This window comes from Bombina bombina, chromosome 2 (assembly GCF_027579735.1).
Source record: "Bombina bombina isolate aBomBom1 chromosome 2, aBomBom1.pri, whole genome shotgun sequence".
Classification (NCBI taxonomy): domain Eukaryota; kingdom Metazoa; phylum Chordata; class Amphibia; order Anura; family Bombinatoridae; genus Bombina; species Bombina bombina.
In genome coordinates, this window is record NC_069500.1 from 1,288,810,834 (window position 1) to 1,288,830,264 (window position 19,431).

Genomic DNA, 19,431 nt, shown 5'->3' on the forward strand with positions numbered 1-19,431 from the left:
GTAAGTAGCTTAAAAATCTTGTAAATTTTTTTTATTTTTTTTTGTAACCTATTTTTTTTTTTTTTTTTGTACTTTAGTTAGTTTATTTAATTGTAGGTATTTGTAGTTAATTAATTTAATTTATTTAAATGATAGTGTAGTGTTAGGTTTAATTGTAACTTAGGTTAGGATTTATTTTACAGGTAATTTTGTATTTCTTTTAGCTAGGTAGTTATTAAATAGTTAATAACTATTTAATAACTATTCTAACTAGCTAAAATAAATACAAAGTTACCTGTAAAATAAATATAAATCCCAAGATAGATACAATGTAATTATTAATTACATTGTAGCTATCTTAGGGTTTATTTTACAGGTAAGTATTTAGATTTAAATAGGAATTATTTATTTAATGATAGTGTAGTGTTAGGTGTAATTGTAACTTAGGTTAGTTTTTATTTTACAGGTAAATTTGTCTTTATTTTAACTAGGTAGCTATTAAATAGTTAATAACTATTTAATAGCTATTGTGCCTAGTTAAAATAAATACAAACTTGCCTGTAAAATAAAAATAAATCCTAAAATAGCTACAATATAATTAATTATTAGTTATATTGTAGCTATATTAGGGTTTATTTTATAGGTAAGTATTTAGTTTTAAATATGATTAATTTAGTTAATAGTAATTTTATTTAGATTTATTAAAATAATATTTAAGTTAGGGGGGTGTTAGGGTTAGACTTATGTTTAGGGGTTAATTAGTTTAAAATAGATGGCGGCGGTATAGGGGGGACAGGATAGGGGTTAATAAATTTATTATAGGTGGCGACGGTGTAGGGGGGGCAGATTAGGGGTTAATAAGTTTAATATAGGTTGCTGCGGGGTACGGGATCGGCAGGATAGGGGTTAATAAATTTATTATAGGTGGCGGCGGTATAGGGGGGCAGGATAGGGGTTAATAGTTATTATGTAGGTGGCGGCGGGGTCCGGGAGCGGCGGTTTAGGGGTTAATATATTTATTATAGTTGCGGCGGGGTCCAGGAGCGGCAGATTAGGGGGTTAATATATTTATTATAGTGGCGGCGGGGTCCGGGAGCGGCGGTTTAGGGGATAATAATAATAATAATAAATAAATAATGTAGGTGGCGGCGGTGTAGGGGGGGCAGATTAGGGGTATTTAGACTCGGGGTACATGTTAGGGTGTTCGGTGCAGACGTTCCCATAGGAATCAATGGGATGTCGGGCAGCAGCGAACATGAGCTCTCGCTGCTGTCAGACTCCCATTGATTCCTATGGGATCCTCCGCCTCCAGGGCGGCGGATTGAAAACCAGGTACGCTGGGCCGGAAAAGTGCCGAGCGTACCTGCTAGTCATTTGATAACTTCCAAAAGTAGTCAGATTATGCCGAACTTGCGTTCGGAACATCTGGAGTGACGTAAGAATCGATCTGTGTCGGACTGAGTCCGGCGGATCGAAGCTTACGTCACTATATTCTACTTTTGCCGGGCAGCAGGGCTTGATAACTTAGGCGAATCAGCCTCGCCACAAATACGCTGCGGAATTCCAGCGTATTTGAGGTTGACGGCTTGATAACTAGAGGCCTATGTGTCATTTACTATATTGCGGAGTTTGACACATGCGCAGTTTTAAATCACGATTGTGAACGCGCTAAAGAACAAGGAAGTTGGGTTGGGGAGGAGTCGGCAGTGTAACGGTAGATATATATATATATATATATATATATATATAAATAAAACACGGAAGGGAACTGCACTCTCATACCGGACCGGGTACACAACCCATGACCCTGCAACATGCTCAGCCCTGGGTGCCACTGGCACTCACAGGAAGCTGTGCTGTCCCCAGAGCCACAAGCAGTTAACCCCAGTCAGGTCTGGGTGCAAGAACCATAGGGAAAATTACAAAACAAATTAATACAACACACAGAGAAAACCCAGCACTCACTTACAAGCTCTCAGCTAAGATTTAAAAGCAAAAATGGAAAGGTTAGTTACCGCATCTGGCCAAATGGGACAAGCTCAGGTAGCACGTCAAGGTCCTTTCCAATACCTGAGACCCTAAAACAGCCACACAATGCAAGCTTTCAAATCCAAACAAACTGCTTTTAAATCTTAGCTGAGAGCTTGTAAGTGAGTGCTGGGTTTTCTCTGTGTGTTGTATTAATTTGTTTTGTAATTTTCCCTATGGTTCTTGCACCCAGACCTGTCTGGGGTTAACTGCTTGTGGCTCTGGGGACAGCACAGCTTCCTGTGAGTGCCAGTGGCACCCAGGGCTGAGCATGTTGCAGGGTCATGGGATGTGTACCCGGTCCGGTATGAGAGTGCAGTTCCCTTCCGTGTTTTGTATATGTCTAGGGTGATTACATATTCCTGTGCACCCTTCCCTTGTTTTCAGTTTGTTTGGATTTGAAAGCTTGCATTGTGTGGCTGTTTTAGGGTCTCAGGTATTGGAAAGGACCTTGACGTGGTACCTGAGCTTGTCCCATTTGGCCAGATGCGGTAACTAACCTTTCCATTTTTGCTTTTAAATCTTAGCTGAGAGCTTGTAAGTGAGTGCTGGGTTTTCTCTGTGTGAGATATATATAGATAGATAGATAGATAGATATACACACACACAAAAAAAAGACATTTTTAGATTTTTTTTATGTTAGGTATTTTTTATATTATATATAAAAAAAAAAATAATTAGCGACTACATTAAGGTACTATTTATTAAAGCATTGCGGTCATCAGTAACTGTAAACTTTACCTTCACTTTAAATTAATACAGTAAGGGGGCGATTTATCAAGCTGAGGCGGAGAGGGGCGCACATACGCGGACAGCACTGCACACGAGTGCTATTTTGTGCTCGCGTGCAATCCCGCCGCCTGACTGCGCACAGCCAATCACGCACAGGCAGGAGCTGTCAATCTCCCTGGTCGGAATATACCGGGGAGATTAAAATTCACCACTTTAGAGGTGGGGAAAGGTTAGGAAAGCAGAGGTCTGATGACCGCTGCTGGTTGAATACTGTGTGAAGGTTCTCTTGTGAGAACCTGCAGTTGTATGGGGTCGAAAGGCTTGCAAAGCCTTTGATAAAATCGACCCCTAAACACTGGTGTATTTAGCACAGGAACATCCACAAATGTAACATTTTAACCCCCTTTAGACATATTATTATTATTATTATTATTATTATTAATAATAATAAATTATGCAGATCTTAATGTCATATATAAGAAAAAAATATGCAAAGTTGTATTAAACTAATACACTACCTGATACAGCAGATCTTATATTCTCTTTGCCTTCATTCCACAGTTCCTGATGATTAACACCAGCGGACTTTTTGCCGAGACCAACAACTACAATACTCGGATATTCCTATTTTAAAAGAAAGAAAAAAAATGCAATATTTTAATACAGACTACACTTTAAATGATTTTTAAAAAATCTCAATTTAGAGAAGCTAAAGGCTAAGCGAGTTGGGCATGAAGTGAATTAGATTGCTTTCATTATTTACTTTGTGTCCCTTTCTTGTAATTTTAGTCTGAAAAAGGGACACGAAAATGAATTTGAAAAGCTCAAAATTACAAAACTGCAAACATCCTAACCAACAAAGCTTTGGGGACGTCTTGTTCACACAACCTGCTGAGATTAGACCAGAAGGACTTGTTTAATGGGACATGAAAACCAAAAGGTTTCTTTTGTGATACTGATAACTTTTTCGGTTCACTTCTATTATTAAATTTGGTTCATTCTCTTAAATGGACACTAAATCCAATTTTTTTTCCTTTCATGATTCAGATAGAGCATGCAATTTTAAAAAAAGCAGGAATTTATAGCTAATGAGCCGGCCCATTTTTGGTTTAGATCCTGGGTTACTCTTGCTTATTGGTTAGCCAAATGTAGCCACCAATAAGCAAGCGCTATCCAGGGTGCTGAGCCTAAAATGGGCCGGCTCCTAAGCTTTACATTCCTGCTTTTAAAATAAATATAGCAAGAGAATGAAGAAAAATATATAAATAGGAGTAAATTAGAAAGTTGCTTAAAATGTCATGCTCTATCATGAAAGAAAAAAATTGGGTTTAATATTCTTTTAATATTGTCCGTTAAAAATAGCAGCAATGCACTACTGAGTGCTAGCTGAACAGCTGGGGGTGAGCCAATAACAAGAGGCATATAGGTACAGCCGCCAATAAGCAGCTAGCCCCATTAGAACATTGTTACTCCTGAGCTTCCCTACACATGATTTTCAACAAAGGACCGCAAGAGAATGAAACAAATGCAAGGAAAGGTTTAAAGTTTAGAAACATTTGATATATTGTGCAACCCTGGCAAAAATTTCACTATGCCCCGTCAATCAAGAATTGCACTAAATGAGCAATTATGTTTCAATAGGAATGTCCCTTTAAGAGATATGATATATGGCTGTTAATGATTAATGGTGCATGATGAGGGCAACTCCCACAAAACATATCTGTGTTTAAATAAAAATGCTTGTATAATAAATCTAGAGTTTATTATCCCTAATGTTTAGCTGTTGTGAATTTAATTTATATATTCTATTTGCCTATAAAGGCAGTGAGGACAAATTCACATCCACTTGGGATCTGAAGCGTGTGTAAAGGTAAATTAAATACAGTAGAACTGCATAACCAAAATGTGCATAAAACACTTCATTTTAAAATCTGAATTTCAAATGAGCAGTAGATTTTTTTTCTGATCAATTTCAAACTTACTGACATTTTCCCCTGCCACTTTTGTCATGTGACAGCCATCAGCTAATCACAAATGCATATAAGTAGATACTGTAAACTCTTGCACACGCTCAGTAGGAACTGATGCCTAAGTAAGGTTTGCAAATAAAAAGGGATTGTACACATCTTAATTGTAGTAAATCGGAAATGCCATGCCCCCCTCTAGTCTCCCATGTTGTATCCCAGTGACTCTGTAACCTGCTGTTGTCCAGCCTCTGCTATCCAATCACTGCCAAGACTCTGCTGTTCCAGTATCCTGCCTGTGCTCCTGGGGTTCAAGTGCCCAGCCTGCCAGTATTCTGCTTGTGTTCTTGTGATACCAGTTCCTTTATTTTTCATCAGCCCATTAGGCCTAAGGGTAAAAAATCTACACTAGCCCCATTTCATAAACAGAAGCCTGTTAACAAATACATCTATGTAAATGAGCTTCACTCTCCAGACTCAACATGAAGCGTGACAGGGATGTTTTTAAAACTGCATACTCCATCTGAATTATGAATGGTCGGACTATGTGATTGTGATTCATTTTGGCCTATCCTGCATCTCCAAAATGTAGCAGCTGCTAAAGTGTTCATGTGTGTGATAGCTATATAACCTCTTAGCATTTGTTTTGTAATGCACCATAGAACTCACAAATCAATAAACGCAAAGCTAAGCACTTCCTTTGGGGAGTCTCAACATGTTGAAGCTATAATAGAAATATCAAACCATATAATTAACAGCAGATAAGAACGAGAACTATCAAGTCTGTCCATATTCATACGTATTTCAAGAGACTTTTCAGTTTACATATATTTACAAAACTTATTTTGTTCTCTTGGTATCCTTTGTTGAAAGGCATAACTAGATAGGATGAGGTGCAGCAATGCACTACTGGGAGCTAGCTGGTTATTGGTGGCTATACACCTATGCCGCTTGTCATTGGCTCACCAGATGTGTTCAACTAGCTCCCAGTAGTGCATTGCTGCTCTGGAGAGTACTTTAACTATGAATTTAACCCCTCTTTAGGGGTTCAACACACAGTTATAAGCAAGTAATAGTGCAGTGATAGAGAAAGGGACAGTCTACTTAAAGAGTGTCTTTGTTTAAAAATATAGATAATCTCTTTATTACTCATTCCCCAGTTTTGTATGTGTATGTATTGGTACTTGTAAAGCGCGGCTAATCACCCGTAAGGGTTTCAAGGCGCTGCTCATTTTATCGAAGGATGAAAGGCTGAGTGGACCTTCACCGGGGATTGAACCTGCAACCCTTGGGATGCTACAGAGCTCAGCCACAGTGCCTTAGCATGCTGAGCTATCTGTCCGGCATTTTGCATAACTAACACGGTTGTATTAATATACTTTTTACCTCTACGATTACTTGCATCTAAGCCTAATGCAGACTGCCCCTTATCTCGGTGCTTTTTACAATCTTGCATTTTAGTAGAGTGCTGGTTCTTGTATAACCATTATCATTCTTCTTGGGAGTGAGCACAGTGTTATCTATATGGCACACATGAACTAGCACTGTCTGGCTGTTGTGCAGGATTAAAAGGCTAATAAAAAGCACTGAGATAAAGGCAAGCTGTAGGGACTTAGAAACAAGCAAACTTAGAGGTTATAAAGTAAATTAATATAACAGTGCTAGTTATGCAAAGCAGGCGAATGGGTAATAAAAAAAAGGTATTATCTATCTTTTTAAACAATGACAATTTTTAAGCACACTGTCCCTTTAACACATAAGAGCATTTTCTTTTTACACTTATGTCTCAGGATAATCATACAATTATTGATTTGCTTTACTGTAGTTGTCCTCGCCACCTTTGCTGGAATTGTATTCCAGAAATAAAACACCATTTCTGTAAAGAAGACCTTTTGCCAAGATTTTTGGAATTTTGTAAGGGTCCCCCACCCCCCCCATAATAAGACAATGCTTTTCTATTCTAAAAATATATATAAAACAGTCTGTTTCATTGTTGTAATTAAAAAAAAATGTAAGTACTGTGCAGTGGGTCATACTAAATAGAAAACATTGTAATATGTAGCATTCAATATGTTTAAAAGGATTTTACCTTTTATTTATTTATTTTTATTAATTTGTGAAGGGTCCATTACTTCCTCTCAAAACTCCACAAGGGAGCTGTGGTCTCTATAGAAAGGCAATCAAGCAGATTTTCCTTTGAAGTGTTGCTAGGAGACATCTACTCTAGCTGTAGTCAGGTTATTGCCCATGCTCATTTAGTAAGAAAACAAGTAAGCTGGTTTTAACACAATCTGTTTACTTTGATTTAACTTTTTTTTTTTTTTACTAAAAGGAGCACTGGTTTTATATCTCTAAGATCCTAATGAAGCTACAGATGTTAATATATTAGGAACCTACGCTAAATCAATTAGAGAATAAGATTTGACATAGTCACTTGCTTATTGCAAAATGTTAAAAAAAATGTTTGGCAAATTATGTAAATAAAATATGGTCAAATGTTTATACAATTTAGTCTTTTTCCAATCACTGTAACCTTACCACAACGTCTGTGTGACTTGTTAGCCAAGCCATAAGTGTCATGAAAAATTAAACTAATAAAGCTTTTGCTAAGAGTATCCGTTTGGTCAAGAAAATAGAGATTGCTGCACTCGATTGTTAATGAGACCAGAATAAGTATTAAAAGGAAAAGAGACTGTATACGATACTATATCTAAACAGAGGAGTGAGGTAAATATTGTTGTTACTTATAAAATGCAAAAGGCCCATTACATAACAAAGTGATATTAGAACAAACAAACAATACCTCATGCAAACCATAAAATATCCTTGTTTTGCCTTTTTTTACCGGTGGTCCAGATCTGTGAAGCAAAAAAAATATAAAATGAAAAGAAAAAAACAAAAATGTAACAATGATGAAATTAGCTATTGTTAAAATATTAAAAGGGATATTAAATAGCATGAAATTGTAAATCTTTGCAATATACATTCATTATTTATTTTGTTCCCTTTTCTTGTAATTTAACAACCGAGTCTATATAAATTAATTGGTGCCACCATGTTTGTACTTAAAGGGACAGTCTACTCCAGAATTTTTATTTTTTAAAAAGATAGATAATCCCTTTATTACCCATTCCCCGGTTTTGCATAACCAGCACTATTATATTAACATACAAGGTAATCACAGAGGTAAAAAGTATCTAATCCTCTGCAGACTGCCCCCTTTTTACAGTTCTTTTGACAGACATGCATTTTAGCCAGTCAGTGCTCAGTCCTAGGTAACTCCATGGGAGTTAATATAGTGTTATCTATATGACATACATTAACTAGAGCGGTCTAACTGTAAAAAAAAAAAAAAACACAACTGTCAAAATCCACTGAGATAAGAGGCAGCCTTCAAGGGTTTAGAAATTAGTATATGAGCCTACCTAGGTTTAGCTTTCAACTAAGAATACTAAGAGAACAAAGCAAATAAGACGATAAAAGGGAATTGCAAAGTTGTTTAAAATTGCATGCCCTATCTGAATCATGAAAGTTTAATTTTGACTAGACTGCCAATTTAAGTTGCCCCTTATCGGTTTCCTTTGCTGAAGAAAATTAGAGACAGACATAGATCAGGTGATAGAAAGAGACTGTCCAACAAAAAAGGTTTTCATACAGCTTTGTTTGCACAAACAGAGATAAATAGAAAACTAGTTCAAATATGGTGGCATCCATTACTTTATATAAACTAAACCTTTATACTTATATTTTCAAAATTTAAAACAACTAATATAACTGTAAATATACATCTTGCATGTATTAAACATCCCTTTAATCATTTTATATAATACACTTTAGCAAGTAAAAAGGACATGAAACACTTGGGGATTGTAATATAAAATTATGCATAGTATAATTTTGCAATATAATTTGTATTATTTATGTTGTCCCCCTTTTTCTGTTAAGATCTGGAAGCACACTGTGCAGACTTCACACGCCTAACCCTGCTACATATTTGTCCCTAACTGGCTTTAGCAAGGACGATCACATATAGAATATAGGAATAATTACACTTTTAGAAACAAAATGAACATGTCTAGCTGTGCCTAGCTGTGACAAGTCCAGATTTGACTCTCTAAATAATGCAAGTGGTGGATAGAGTTTGACTATTAAAAAACAAATTGCTGTAAAAAAAAAAGGTGCTAAGGCTTAAACATTATGCTCACAATTACCTAGTATGTTCATTTATTGCAAGACTGAAGACTTTACCCCTTCATGCCAGGAAAAAGTATTTAAAGGGACAGTCAAAACCAGAAATGTTGTTGTTTAAAAGATAGCTAATCCCTTTATTACCCATTCCCTAGTTTTGCATAACCAACACAGTTATATAAATACACTTTTTACCTTTGCGATTACCTTGTATCTAAGCCTCTGCAAACTGCCCCCTTATTTCAGTTCTCAATGTTATCTATATGGCACACATGAACTAATGCCCTCTAGTGGTGAAAAACTGTCAAAATGCATTCACATAAGAGGCGGTCTTCAAGCTCTAAGAAAATAGCATATGAGCCTTCTAGGTTTAGCTTTCATCTAAGAATACCAAGAGAACAAAGCAAAATTGATGATAAAAGTAAATTGGAAAGTTGTTTAAAATTACATGCCCTATTTGAATCATTAAAGTTTATTTTGGACTTGACTGTCCCTTTAACATCAGAAGAAGGGAGCAAGTATTTAACATCAGAACAAAGTTCCAATGTAAACACATGCTTGATAAAAGAAATCAAACGACCGTCAATGTGATCACATGATTTCAAGGCTGGGATCAAATCATGGGGGACTGCCTTCGATGCTAGGCACGCCCCCCAGTGAGATTTCCCACGAAACAAAGGATGGGGGTACAGAACACCAAAAAAAGTAGGACATTCCATGCTGTCCTAATGGCATTAAAGCCCAGTGCTATTAGGATGGCATAGAAAAGCCTAACAGTATTAATCAGTTGCTCAACCTCCCTTCAATTTTGATTTTCATCTATGGATTAAAACCAGGAACATAAGCATTTACTAGCCAGTCTTTAAAATCGAAATGGCCTTGTGTTTTTTTTTTGTTTTAAAAAAGCTAGGATTTACAATCTTTAAAAATAAACTGTATTTTAATTAATCACTTACAAAAAAAAAAAAAAAAAGTCAGTGGCTCCGGCCGCCCACAGCACAGTGCTCTTGACCACCTCTAAACCTCTAGGATGTCAGTTGACAGGCACGGCTATTGGTTTAGAGGTGGAAACGTCACTTTATTGATAAGAAGCGCTGTGCCATGGGCAGCCGGAGCAGCTGACTTTAGCGAGCTTCCGCATCAGAGCCAGGGTGAGTTTAGTACCCTTTTTTTTTTTTTTTAGTAAGTGATCAATTAAACTAGTTTGTTTTTAGTAGTCTCTGCTTAGTTGGCTCCCAATCACAATAAATTGCCAGGATGCTATAGCATGGAGGATAGCCCTCTGCTGCTCCAATGTTCCACCATCTCCAACGTCAATTTCCCCCTAGTAAGGATGTTGCCTTACTTAAGACCGTGCTGGGGAAGCCCTTCGTTCTCCTTTGCTTGCCTAACAAGGTGACTGCTTTTAACACTGCTGTGGAAGTGGCTTGCATTTCTTCTGCCTCGTAGTGTTCTGATTTTTGTTTAAGTGAAATTAAATTTCGTAGCAGCAGACCAAGGAATATTTGCACCAACTTCAGAAGGATTAAAATAATTTCACACACTAGTTGGAACATAATGAGAATGGTTTAAGGCTTTCAACAGGAGTTGAAAGTTTTGGCACGTCTGTCTTCCTTGAAGGTGTATTTATGGGGTTGGTGTACTAAAATAAGGAGGGCTGCCTACTTCAGAAAAGCTGCTGCTGCTCACTGCTGCACCTGCTCTGTGGTGGCCATCACTCAATTACAAAACTTTGGGGGAACAGCTAGGTGCAGTGTTCAACCGAGTATTGGCACATCTCTTTGTTTGATTGGTCTTGGATTCTTCCATTTGCTTCAGGCGATACCTATGTCCTAGAGGCAGGAAGTGATGACGACAACATCAGGCTAGAGCCTGGCCAGGGAGTCTGATCAGATGTTCTGCCAATACGTTGAGTACACACAAGTTAGGAAAAAGAAAAAAGGTACAAGACAGTGGTCGCTGCAGTACTGATGTTCATTCCACACTGTTGTGCATCTCTCCGAAGTACCCTTCTATTTAAGTTGGGCTTCTGAGAGATACTACTCTTGCTCATGTTAAAGGAATTTCACAAGGACTTTGTAAACAGATCTCTTAAACATGTTTAAGAAGCAGATGTGTGGGATTGTGAGGAAATCAACTTCTCACATTCCTTTCACCCATACTACTTTCACTCCACTTGTCTCATTCCTTGGAGGTGTTCTATAATCAGTAACTCCGATTCTCCTGCCCTTCTTATTCTGCGGTTGTCATGATCCATCAATGCCAAATCCTCATAGAACGGCTTGCTATTGTGTCCAAGAGTCTTTAGGCATGCGTTTGCCCCCTCCTGCCTCAGAGGTGTATTTTTGAGGTATACATATCGTCAGGCCTACCTAATTCAGTAACCCTGCTGCAGCCACTCTTGCTCCTTCCCTTCCTTCTCTGTGGTGGTCATCATCCATCAATGCCAAATTCTCAGGGAACTTCTGGGCGCTCTGTCCAAGGGGCTCTAGGCACGTGTTTGCTCTCCTCCTCCCCTGGAGGTGTATTTTTTAGGTTTATGTACAGTCATGCCAAACTACCTAGTTCTGTAACCCTGCTGCTTGCCCTCCTACTACTGCCTTTCCTACTCTGGTGGTCATCATCCATCAAAGCTAAATCCTCAGAGAACTACTGGTCACTGTGTCTAAGGGGCCCTAGGCATGTGTTTGCCCTTCACTGTCGTTGGAGGTGTATTTTTGAGGTTTGTGTACTGTCAGACCTACCTACCTAGTTCAGTAACTCTGCTGCTGCCACTCCTGCACCGTGGTGGTCATAATCATTTAAAGTAAAAAATCATTATAAACCGTTACCCGCTTTTTCGAAGAGTCTATAGAGTATACGCTTCGCCAGGGTAGATATAGCTCCCTCCACCTTACGGACTGTTTGCCACGAGTCCCGAACAGTGTCAGATATGGGATACATCTTTTTGAAATTAGGAGAGGGTGAGAACGGAATACCCGGTCTGTCCCATTCTCTCTTAATAATCTCCGAGATTCTCTTAGGAACCGAAAAAACATCAGTGTAGGCAGGTACTTTTAAGTATTTGCCCATCTTACACAATTTCTCTGGTGGCACCACAATAGGGTCACAGTCATCCAGAGTCGCTAAAACCTCCCGAAGGAACAGGCGGAGGTGTTCAAGTTTAAATTTAAAGGACATGGCATCCGAGTCTGTCTGAGGTACCGCACTTCCCGAATTGGAAAGTTCCCCCTCAGACAATAGTTCCCTGACCCCCAAATCAGATCCCTGTGAGGGTACATCGGAAATAGCTAATAAAGCATTAGAGGACTCAGTATTCACATTGACTTCTGTCCTACTGCGTTTACCCTGTAACACTGGCAACTTAGATAATACCTCTGTAAGGGTAGTTGACATAACTGCAGCCATATCCTGCAGAGTAAAAGAATTAGACGCGGTTGAAGAACCAGGCGTCGCTTGGGTGGGCGTTAAAGGTTGTGACGCTTGGGGAGAAGTTAGCGGTATACCCCGATTCTCCTCAGACTGAAAATCATCCTTAGACACATTTTCTTTACATAAATTTTGTGCTTTGCACTGCAAGGCCCTCTCAGTACATGAGGGACAAAAAGTTAGAGGGGGTTCCACAGTGGCATCTAAACACATAGAGCAAGGAGTTTCCTCCTCAGTGTCAGACATGTTAAACAGATTAGCAATCTTATAATAGACGTTCTTTTATTAAGAAAATTTTGCTGTGAATTCACTTATAGTCAAAAGTTAATGCAGAAAAAAAAATTACTGTACTGCGCCTTTAAATTTCAAAAGCGCAACTATTTTTCTGAGACGTTCAAAAACGTGGTTTTTTGCAGTAAAATTTATTTGAAAGTGATCAAAAACACTAACAATATTGCATCCACTTGCTGAAATATTGCAAACCGATAAAATAACGATGTTAACAATTAAAATATGTTTATCTTTAATTGGGCCCCTGCACCACGCCACAGCTCTGCTGTGGCGCCTACCTGCCCCCGAATGTGACTGCTGCTGCTCTAGAAGCTATGCAGGCCCTTTTAAAGTCCGGAAAACTTAGGCCTCACCAGAGAACAGGACTCTGTCGCCCATGCGATCCAGCTGAACTGCGCGTCCGAGAGCGCGAATAGGCCCCGCCCACCATGGGCGTTTGCAAGTACGGTAAGACCCGCATGGGTCATAACAAAAAAATTAAACATGTCCCCTATAAGCCATGTGCCCTCTTATAAGCACTTGATATAGTAAGTGAAAACGCTGTCCAATATGTCAGAACACTAAGCCATGACTTTTTTGAAACAGAACCGCAACTCCCAGCGTCAAAACCCCTCTTTATCAGACAAAAATCTTTAATATAGTTTGGTTATAAAGAGAATGGGATTCCAGGTACAACATTTCTTTATACATGTGTATACTGCTTACCCCTCCCCATAAAGGGGAAATTGTCAGCCTGTTCTGTGCATCAAGTCTCCCAGAAACAAAAAGACTGAACATACCTCAAAGTTGCTTGTAGCAACACACCGGTCTCCACCCTGAAGATTTTCTTACACTACCTTCAGCAGCTGTGGGAACCATCATGGATCTTAGAAAATGCTTGCTAAGATCATCAACATCAGGGCAGGAAGAATCCTCACTCTCCCTGAGAAAAATAGTACTCACTGGCACCATTTGAAAATAAAAAAACTTCTTGATTGAAGAAACTAAACACACACCTCACTTTACCTCTTCCTATTACTATATAGGCAAAGAGAATGACTGGGGGTGCAGGGAAGGGAGGAACTATATATACAGCTCTGCTATGCTGCTCTTTGCCACTTCCTGTTAGCAGGAGGATAAATCTCACAAGTAAGGACGAAATCCATGGACTCGTCATATCTTGTAGAAGAAAAACAATATTTTAAAAAAAAAAAAAAAAAAAAAAAAACACATACTACACACTAAGGTGTTTCACTTTGGCCAAACATATGCAAAAAGGTGGGTGGGTGTAGTATGGGTGGGATCAAAAGTGGCGAGTAACATTTTGGGCTGGCTAGTAGCTTATGATATACATGGCATTCACAGTAATATATTACCTTGTTAAATGATCTCGTAGCTTGCCAGAAACCATATTATCAAATGTGTCACCTGCATTGGTTAATAAGAAAGACTCCTCCTCTTTATCCTTTTCATATACTCCTAAAAGGAGACCCTTGAAATAAAATGTCAGCAAATTAGTTTAGCAATGTTATTGCATTTTTATCATACAACTAAAAATAAAGTGTAAAAGTATAAAATGAAGGTATGTTGTTAAACACAAATATATTACACACATAGGGCTGCAACTAACTCTTATTTTCATAATCGATTAATCGGCCGATTATTTTTTCGATTAATTGACTAATCGGATAAAAAAAAATAAAAAAAAATCAATAATCGTTTCCTATATTTTAAATAAAATCTACATACCGAGTGTTACAAATATAAACTTCAGACTAAAACCTTACATTAACACAATTGTTTGTCCAATTTTTAAGCAGCAGAACAGTTTTATAATTAAACAAAACTAAAACTGTTTGAAAAGAGGTAGAACTAGAAAGAGTTAGACTATCACTGTTAACAGTCTGTTATTCACTCTCGGATGGTGCTTGAGATGCATAAGTAGGGTTTTGTCAATTTCACGAAAGTGGGATGTTTATCTTTTATTAGCTCTTCACCAATGCAGTGTTTTCCACCTTGGCAAGGGGCCTCTCAATAAAGTAACCTTCGACTTAATTCTAATATAAAAAAATATCTTGAATATCTATATGCAATGGTAAATAACCAGCTATAAGGTTAGGGGGAAATATTTAGTCCGCTCTAAAAATAACAGATATATACTTATAAAGGTTGAATCTGATACATACTAATCACAATTTATTAAAAATATAAAAAAACAATAAAAAAACTAATCAAAAGCACTGACTATATATCAATAACAGGACAAAGCCTTACACATTTATTTATACAGTACATATAATCAGCAATAGCAAGCAATACGCTAATAATTATGCAAACAGATAATAGTGCACATCAATTTAAATAACTTATCAATCTAGGGCAGTGCTTTCCAAACTGTGTCGGGACACACTAGTGTGTCGGCAGCAGTGTGTAGGTGTGTCCCTGCTTCAGCACAAATTTTATTAAATCTAATTTTTTTTTTAAAGTTTTTTTTTGGTTTCTGACTTTCCGCCTGCCTGCTACACATATCACATGGTTGACACGTGATTGATACCTAGGGGGTCACAGATCATCTTAACCTATTGGCGCAGCTCAGTGGGAACTGAAACTATTCCCTTTGGCGGCCCATTGGCTCCTGACTGCACATGTAGTCTCCTTAAATGGCTCGTGACTGCACGTGTAGTCAGTGAGTGAGACAGCAGTGAGTTTGCAGCGTGGGCAGTAGTCAGACTCACCGAGCTCTGAGGGCGACAGCTTAAACGCTGAGCTGAAGTCAGAAGTCAGTGGGGGGTTTTGCAGCTAGCTCCCAGTAGTGCATTGCTGCTCCTGCTCTTGATATATGGATAGGAAGGGGAAGCTTAAAAATGCTTGACGATGAAATGCGAATGTCTTTAGCTAATATTCCACCAAATATTCAGAAATGGTGTTCATCCCATCAACCTCATACATCCCATTAAAATAGTAAGTAGCTATTGGTGATATTAAACTTTTTTTTAATTCTTGCACATACATACTGTTACTTGTAAATACATTTTGTTATATCATTTATGTATGTGTCCGTATCTCTTAAAACAAGTTAGTTTAACCTCCTGTTTGCTAGTACAACTGAATTACTGTGTCGCAAAATGATGTAGGTCTAAAAAGTGTGTCGCCAACATAAAAAGTTTGGAAAGCTCTGATCTAGGGGCTAGGTGTAAATATCAAGCTTAGCACTATATCATGAAAAGCATAGTTCCAAATCACCTGATTTAATATAAACAATCCAACTGATGACTATTATATCTGGGTTGCACATAAGCCAGGGGTAGTTGTAAACGTATACTGTCCTGAAAAAGTAAAAAGTAGACGTCTGTAGACGTCCTTTAGGCTAAGGACATAACCATAAAACACAATACCATGTGCAGGAGTTCATTGGAGTGAAACAGCTGGTGTTGTGCACAGACCAACTAATCGATTATGAGATTCGTTGACAACTATTTTCATAATAGATTATTATTGATTATGACTATTAGTTGTTGCAGCTCTACACACACACCTGACTCTCAAACTCTTCAAGCAATAGTAAAAGGATTATGGAAGCCGGAAATGTTCTTTTGTGATTCAGATAGACCAGGCATCCTCAAACTTGGCCCTCCAGAGGTTTTGGAACTACATTTCACATGATGTGCAGCCATCATATCAGCTGGCTGAGCATCATGGGAGCTGTAGTTCCAAAACCTCTGGAGGGCCAAGTTTGAGGATGTATGAAATAGACCAATTTTTCAAATATTATTAAATTTACTTCTATTATCAAATGTATTTTGTTACCATGGTATTCTTTGTTGAAGAGATACCTAGGTAGGTCTGTGTAACACTACTTGGCAGGAAATGGTGCTGATATGGTGTGTGTGGTGTGTGTATATGGTGTATACACAGGCTGTATATGAACCTGTCCTCATGCACACAGAGTAAAGGCAACAAACACAGCAACACAAGCTCCTTAAAGACACTGCAGAAAATTTTTCACTAAAAAAATAATCTCATCGCAGAAAATGAAAAAAAGTTCTGCCTCTGGGCTGACACCTAGTGCTCTTTTAAATGGATAACATTTTTGCAATACTGCTGTCATATAGTGCTCCAGGCACATGCATGCTCCTGAGCTTACATACTGGCTTTTCAACAAAAGGAATGAAGAGAATGACGAAAATTTGATCGTAGAACTAAATTGGAAAGTGTTTTAAAATTACATTCACATAAGTGAAATAAATATTTTGGGTTTCATGTCCCTTTATGCTGCATAAATCAACACTGTTTGGTTGTTTTACACTTAGAAGTTGTTTTTTTTTATAGTTGACAAAATTAACCACTGAAAGGGCTATTTAAAAATAGTTAAAGGGACATTGTACACTAGATTTTTTTTTTGCATAAATGTTTTATAGATGATCCATTTATATAGCCCACTTGGGGGTGTTTTAGTAAACAAAAAAAAATGTATAGTTTTCCTTATTTTTAAATAATATTGTGCTGATTTTCAGACTACTAACCAAGCCCCAAAGTTTTAGATGTATACTGTTGTCTACAGACTTCAGATTGTTTTTGTTTATATAATGGGCCTTTTCATATGCAGGGGAGGGTCTGCTCTCAGTCCATTTCAGTGGGTGTCCCAGCCTAACCTCATCAACAGTGCTAAATAGGGAACTTCTAATTAAGTTTTTAAAAAGGTTTTATACTGAATTTTTATATCAGTATCTGTGCATATTCTTCTTTATAGTAGTGTCCATTACATGCAGTTAAATGAAAATGATAGTATATTATACTGTCCCTTTTACTATGCAAAATTATAAAACCCTTCAGGCTTTAATTATAACTGCATTTTGTTTCTTTACTTTATACTGTTTTTGTTAGGCTGTTATTTTACTTACCTAGTGATTTCTACGTGTTAGTATCACATTGAAGCGCACTAGTTGCGATCAGAGATTTGAACATACTTACTTTCCCCCAGCTACCGTATTATATTGCCACTAGTGTTAAAACCCGTGTACACATGGGCCAAAATGTCCCCTCCAAGATCCATTGTCTCTAGCCTTTATTCCCCCTCCACTCTAGGAACCCCCTGTACCTCCTTCTCCCTCCTCCCCCATTACACCTCCCTGCCACTCTTAGCATACATTTTTTTAGTAGTGTAGCGGTCCCACCCCTTTCCAGTGATGGGTCGCCCACCTGCCTCCTCCTTACCCTCTCACGCCACCAACGATCAGCACCACTGCTGCCTGATGCAGAGAGGGACACAGAGTGTCCCTCTCTGCAAGACTATTTCTGTACTGTCCCACTCGTGGGGCATGCAGAAATAGCGCAATCTCACTACTTTTAGCGAGATTGCGGAAGAAGTCCTTTAGGGCTTAATGACCAGCAACATCCTCACGCAGTCTCTACTGCGCATCGGCGCTTGTCATTAAGGGGTTAATGCCAGGTATGTTTGTCTTGCGGAGTCTCTACTGCGCATGACTGTGACAAATATACTTAGCCTTTTATTATATAGGATATGATAGTATGGTCTGATTCATTCAAATTTATATTATATATATATATATATATATAATCTCAACAACAAAGTAAGAAAAAAAAAACAACATTGAATTGACTTTTCAAGGTGTGTGTCTCGGGACTACAAAACAATGTATATTTTTCTAATAAAATTACAGTTTTAAATGCTCTGAAAACTTTTATTTTGTGTGCAGATGTTTTGCAATGCAGGGCATTATTTCTAAAACATCCCTTTAAAAAAAAATCTTGTACCTCTATTAGGCTGACCAAGAGAACAATCTAACCTGCACAACGGAGCGCAACATGGATCCCAATGTCAGTATTAGTGAGTAATCCTTATAAGGCACTGGTGGAGAGAGGGTATAGGGATCATATCCCAATAGGATTCTTCAATGAAATATACAGACGGCAGCCACTTTTCCCAGTGCGTCTGCAAACGCACTCATGTAGATAATGTACCCAAGGTATGGGAAAAGAAGAAGCGTTCCAAGCCCATTAAAAATTGAAAAAATGTATTAAGTTCTATTAAAATCATACAAAGTTAAAAGCGGTCAGGCACAGAAAAAGTGCAAAAACAGGTACGTCAACAGGTAAATCAGCATTGCTGATTTAGCTGTTGACATACCTGTTTTTGCACTTTTTCTGTGCCTGACGGCTTTTAACTTTGTATGATTTTAATTAATTTTTTTAATTTTTTATGGGCTTGGAGCGCTTCTTCTTTTCCCATACCTTGGATACATTATTAGGCTGACCATATTGCTGATTTAAAAAGGGACACATATGAAAAATACACGTCAGGGCTGTTAAAAGAAATGTTTTGTATAAAAACCCTGACATATGTATCTTTCATATGTGTCCCTTTTTAAAGCAGCAGTATAGCCACCCTACCTCTATCCACCTGAGGCATATATTATTATTATTATTATTATTATTATTAACCCATGGAAGCAAATAAATACTTTAGAGATCAAGACACACACAAAAAAAAAAAACATTTAAAAAAAAAAATCAAAAAAAATCTCCTTTTAAAGTAAAAGTAAACTTAGTGCTTATGCTCTGCAGATTTACATAATTAATAGCAAATCAATAGCACTTTCATTCATGGGTTGTTTTTTTTAACAATCAATAAATACCGTTTTTGCCGCATTTAAATGCATATTTTTTTCGTCTGCAATTCAACCCGTTGGTGATGCGGCAATTTACTTCCTGGTCACTTTTTTACAATCTACCAATTGACTTTCTGGCCGATCGGCGGCCAGAAAGCTACGTCATACACTGCTCTAAGCAAATGCGCATGCGCCAAATTTAAGATAAACAC

General features: G+C 37.8%; 1 protein-coding gene across 1 annotated transcript in view; it reads right to left on the reverse strand.

Annotated features, from left to right (window-relative positions):
* Window positions 1–19,431, reverse strand: part of LAP3 (leucine aminopeptidase 3) — a 96,261-nt gene that overhangs the window by 75,954 nt on the left and 876 nt on the right. Inside the window, exons 2-4 of the mRNA XM_053704110.1 lie at window positions 13,967–14,082; window positions 7,507–7,561; window positions 3,258–3,363 (exon numbers count right to left, since the gene is read on the reverse strand). Of these exons, the coding sequence (XP_053560085.1) occupies window positions 3,258–3,363; window positions 7,507–7,561; window positions 13,967–14,082 (277 nt within the window). The remainder of the gene's footprint in view (window positions 1–3,257; window positions 3,364–7,506; window positions 7,562–13,966; window positions 14,083–19,431) is intronic.